At 44.1% G+C, this 3,941-nt stretch overlaps 1 protein-coding gene across 1 annotated transcript in view; it reads left to right on the plus strand.

The window, feature by feature from the left end:
- ARHGEF26 (Rho guanine nucleotide exchange factor 26) overlaps nt 1-3,941 on the plus strand; it is a 180,362-nt gene that overhangs the window by 15,714 nt on the left and 160,707 nt on the right. The window contains exons 2-3 of the mRNA XM_013006250.2: nt 38-622; nt 2,092-2,131. Of these exons, the coding sequence (XP_012861704.2) occupies nt 38-622; nt 2,092-2,131 (625 nt within the window). The remainder of the gene's footprint in view (nt 1-37; nt 623-2,091; nt 2,132-3,941) is intronic.

A 3,941-nucleotide genomic window follows, 5' to 3' on the forward strand; every position in this document is an offset into this window, starting at 1 on the left:
GACTCCCAACGTGCCCGCCGCGGGCGGTCGCGAGCAGGAGCCGCCCGGGCCGACCGCCAGCCCCGCGCCGTCGCCCACTGCAAATGGGTTTGCGCCCCATAGCGACTCGCCATCCCTGCAGATGGCTCCGGACCACGCGCGCGGATCCCCTGCGCCCCAGAAGCGGTCTTCGGAACGCAAACTACCCCTCCAAAGGCTGCCTTCACCGGAGAATGAGCTCCCTGAGAATCCGGCGGTGGTTTTGAGCACCAACAGCCCCGCTGCCCTCAAGATGGGCAAGCAGCAGATCATCCCGAAGGGCCTTGCCTCGGAAATTAAACTAAGTAAATCCAACAGCCAGACGGTGGAGCCCCACAAGAGGGTCCTCAAGGTGCGCAGCATGGTGGAGGGGCTGGCAGCGCCCTTTGGTCTAGCTGCGGACGAGGGCGAGGCGGAGAACGACCTGGACAGCCCGGGGTCTCTGCGGAGAGGCTTGCGGTCCACGTCGTATCGCCGAGCAGTGTTCAGTGGTTTTGATTTTGACAGCCCGGCTAACTCTAAGAAGAAGAACAGAATGTCCCAACCAGTTCTGAAAGCTGTGATGGAAGACAAAGAGAAGTTTTCTAGCCTTGGAAGGATCAAGGTAAGAGTGCAAGAGTAGGCGTGCCATAGGCTAAGTAGAAAGTAAACGTGGTGATGGTGGTGGGTGGGTAGGGTGTGTGTGTGTGTGTGTGGTGTGCATTTGGGTGGTGGTGGTGGTGGTGGTGTGTGTGAGTGTGTGTGTGTGGGGTGTGTGGTGGGGTGTGCGTTTGGGTGGTGGTGGTGGGGCAGGGGCCATAGAGAAAAACAGAAGTGATTCCTCTCTTTTGATGATGTTCTTTTATTATAGATACCTGTGCACCTCTATCTTTTGGCCACTCTTGTTGGCAGGCACAGCTGAGGTTGATGCAGCATTGTGGGAAGATCTGAATCTCAGGACAAGTGTTTAAACTTCCTAGGCTCAGGAACAATTTGAAGGGGTCAACATCAGAGCGTTGGGGCACATACTGTATTGACTTTTCAAACATACCATTGGAAACTGGCTGGCACTGAACTCTTGATTGTGTGATCTAGTTGGCTGGTGCTTTATGTATAGATAGGCCAATCATGTGTGATTCCATCACACTCCACACAGGAAAAGATTCGCGTTTTAGTTCATTGGCTACCTTCTGATTTAATTTGTGAGTTGGTGTTTTGAGATGTCAGTCACTAGATGTCAGTTGGGTAACATGTGGGTTTTAAAAACATTGCTAGAATTACATAAAACACAAATAGCTGTATGTGTGTGTGCATACACACACATATATAATTGCTTGTTTTGCTCACCATGGCCTTTGTATTTTGTTCCTATTTTCTGCCCATTTATTCTTCAGTGCCCATTTATCTTACAAATTCATAGCTCAAAACTTAAGGTTAGGGTGAGCAATTTTAGTTTAGCACTTGTGATACTGCCTCCTTGATGAAGGCCCATGAGCTGCACTTACTAAAGTCCTGCTAAATATGGCATTTCTTTAAGCAGTGAAAGCTTGAAGGGAGATTTGGGAACTGTGTGTGCTGCCTTCTCCAGAAACAAGACAGATCTAGGCAACAGGCAGCCGTTCATTTTGGCAGCCTCATCGTCTTTTGATTATTCAGAGAGCTGGAACCAGTCTTTAAATGTCAATATGTAATGCACAGGCAAGCCTGTTTTATTTTAGAGCCTTCCTTATGGCCTTAAAGAAAAGAAATTACACAACATTTTATGTGTTTCCCCCCCCAACTCGGCAAGTATAACAAAGTTCAATTTAACACAGAGCGGGTGAATCACAAGTAGTGAAATGAACTGAACTGTTGGTCAATTGAGGATACTCAGGCTGTTTTGATGGGGCACGGGGGACATTGTACATTTTATTTCACTTTTTCAGTCATTTGTAGTGGTTCTGTGAGTGAGCTGCACCAGGGATTATCTGCAGTGCACATTTGGAAAGCTAACAAATGTAACAAACAACTCCTAAGTAGCTTGCCTTAAAATAGCTATTTTCTATTTGGCTTATTTATGCATAGTTTCATTTTTTTCTTTTTCTTTTTCTGCAGAAAAAAATGCTGAAAGGACAAGGAACATTTGATGGGGAAGGTAGGCATTTGATTTCTCCAGACTTTTACTGCTGTTTTCAATGTGGAATATCAATTATACAGTGAAATCCAACTGCAGGAACAAAAACACTAAAAATGAAAAAAATGTTCAACTTTTCCCCATACTGTACAGTGCAAACCTCTGTGCTAAACTAAAATTTCTTTTTGCGGGACCAGCCATGAATGAAATGAATGACATTCTTTATATGCTAGTCACTTAGTATCCTAGGACTTTGAATTCTTCTGGCCTCTTCTGGCTCTATCCCCACTTTGCTAAAAACAAAACAAAAAAAATATGAAGAAAGAGGAAGAGCAAGTTTTAACTTTTTAATTAATTCTGAGCTTGGCATTTTGCTCATATCATATTTCATTTTGACTCAATATTATCCCCTGCCCCCCCCCTCCCGAACACACATATTTCCACGTTTTATTTTCATTTCCTGTTTCATTTTCAAGTTTCAAGTTAAGTAAAATATAACTATTCAGGCTGCCAGAAACATATGCCTAAGTTTTTGTAATCCATATAGTATAGGTTATGAATCTCCAAAAAAGCCACACACAAAAGAAAGAAAGCCCAGCAACTTTAACCAGGTGTTCAGAACCTAATCAGATTAGTGGGCTTTTTGTAAATGGATGGGTCGTGTGTCAGCCAACTGGAAGAGCATGAAGGGACTAGTCCCAACGACAGTCTTGTGGGCCTGGAGGATCATGGTTCCTTTCTGTCATGCTTTGAAATGCTACGATTTTCAATCTTTAAAGGTACACCCATCCATAGTTATAAAAGGTATAAATAACCTTGAGTTATAAAATATTGCCTGTACTATCTTTATAAGAGCCAGTTTCCCATTGTAGCATTATTAAATACGATCAGTTTGTAAGATTTCACTCATTTCACTCAACTTCAGAAAACAGTAGCTTTCTTGTTAGGAAACATTCATACTAGATTTTATAAGTGAACAAACCACCAGCTCTGAGAGGTATAGTGAATTGTCCACTGTCACACAGCCAGTAGCAGAACCCACTCCGCAAGGTCGATCTTCTGGCTGTGAGTCCCAGTTAGCTTTCAGCTGTGCCGTTTTAAAAACAGCCAGTTTGTCAGTTGCCATTGAGTCGATTTCAACTTTAGGGTGGATCCTTGTCTGTCAGAGTACAGCTGCTTCTCAGTGGCTGGTTTGGTGTGCTGTATATCACCTGGCCTTTCTTCCTAGACAACTCTGGATGTACTTGGACCAGCAGCCATTCGAGTTAGTTGTCTGCACAACAGAAGGTCCCCATTCTAGTCACATAAAATCAACAGCACATCTGCCTAATATAATGATCGCTTCTGTGACTTTGGCTTCAGGAATAAAAAGCCAAACTCGATGTGGACTCATAGTAACCCTATAGGACAGGGTTTAAACAGGGTATAAACAGGCAAGCCTGCTTTCAGTCCTGTATGCCTTTTGCTCATCATTTGAGTGACGATGAGCCAGCCACCTTCATCTCATTGATCTTCAGTTTCATTATTTGAGAAATGAGGCTAATAATACTGACAGCCACACTCTTGTGAGAAAGAATGAATGAGAAATCAATAGAAGCCATTGTTATCTAACCCATAAGCGCTTTAAGAGGGTACTATAGAACTCATTGCCATTGAGCCAATTCCCTCTCACAGATGCCCTATACGATTGAATAGCGTTGCTCCATGGGGCTTTCAAGGCTGTAGTCCTAGAAGCAGATGGCCACATTTTTATCCCACAGAGTGGCTGGATGATGAGTTTGGACCACACTGGCATTTTGATTTGTAGACAAGTGCTCTAGCCCTTGCACAC

Source organism: Echinops telfairi, unplaced genomic scaffold (genome assembly GCF_000313985.2).
Source record: "Echinops telfairi isolate 266 unplaced genomic scaffold, ASM31398v2 ScPeMD7_7421;HRSCAF=8459, whole genome shotgun sequence".
In the NCBI taxonomy this organism is placed as follows: domain Eukaryota; kingdom Metazoa; phylum Chordata; class Mammalia; order Afrosoricida; family Tenrecidae; genus Echinops; species Echinops telfairi.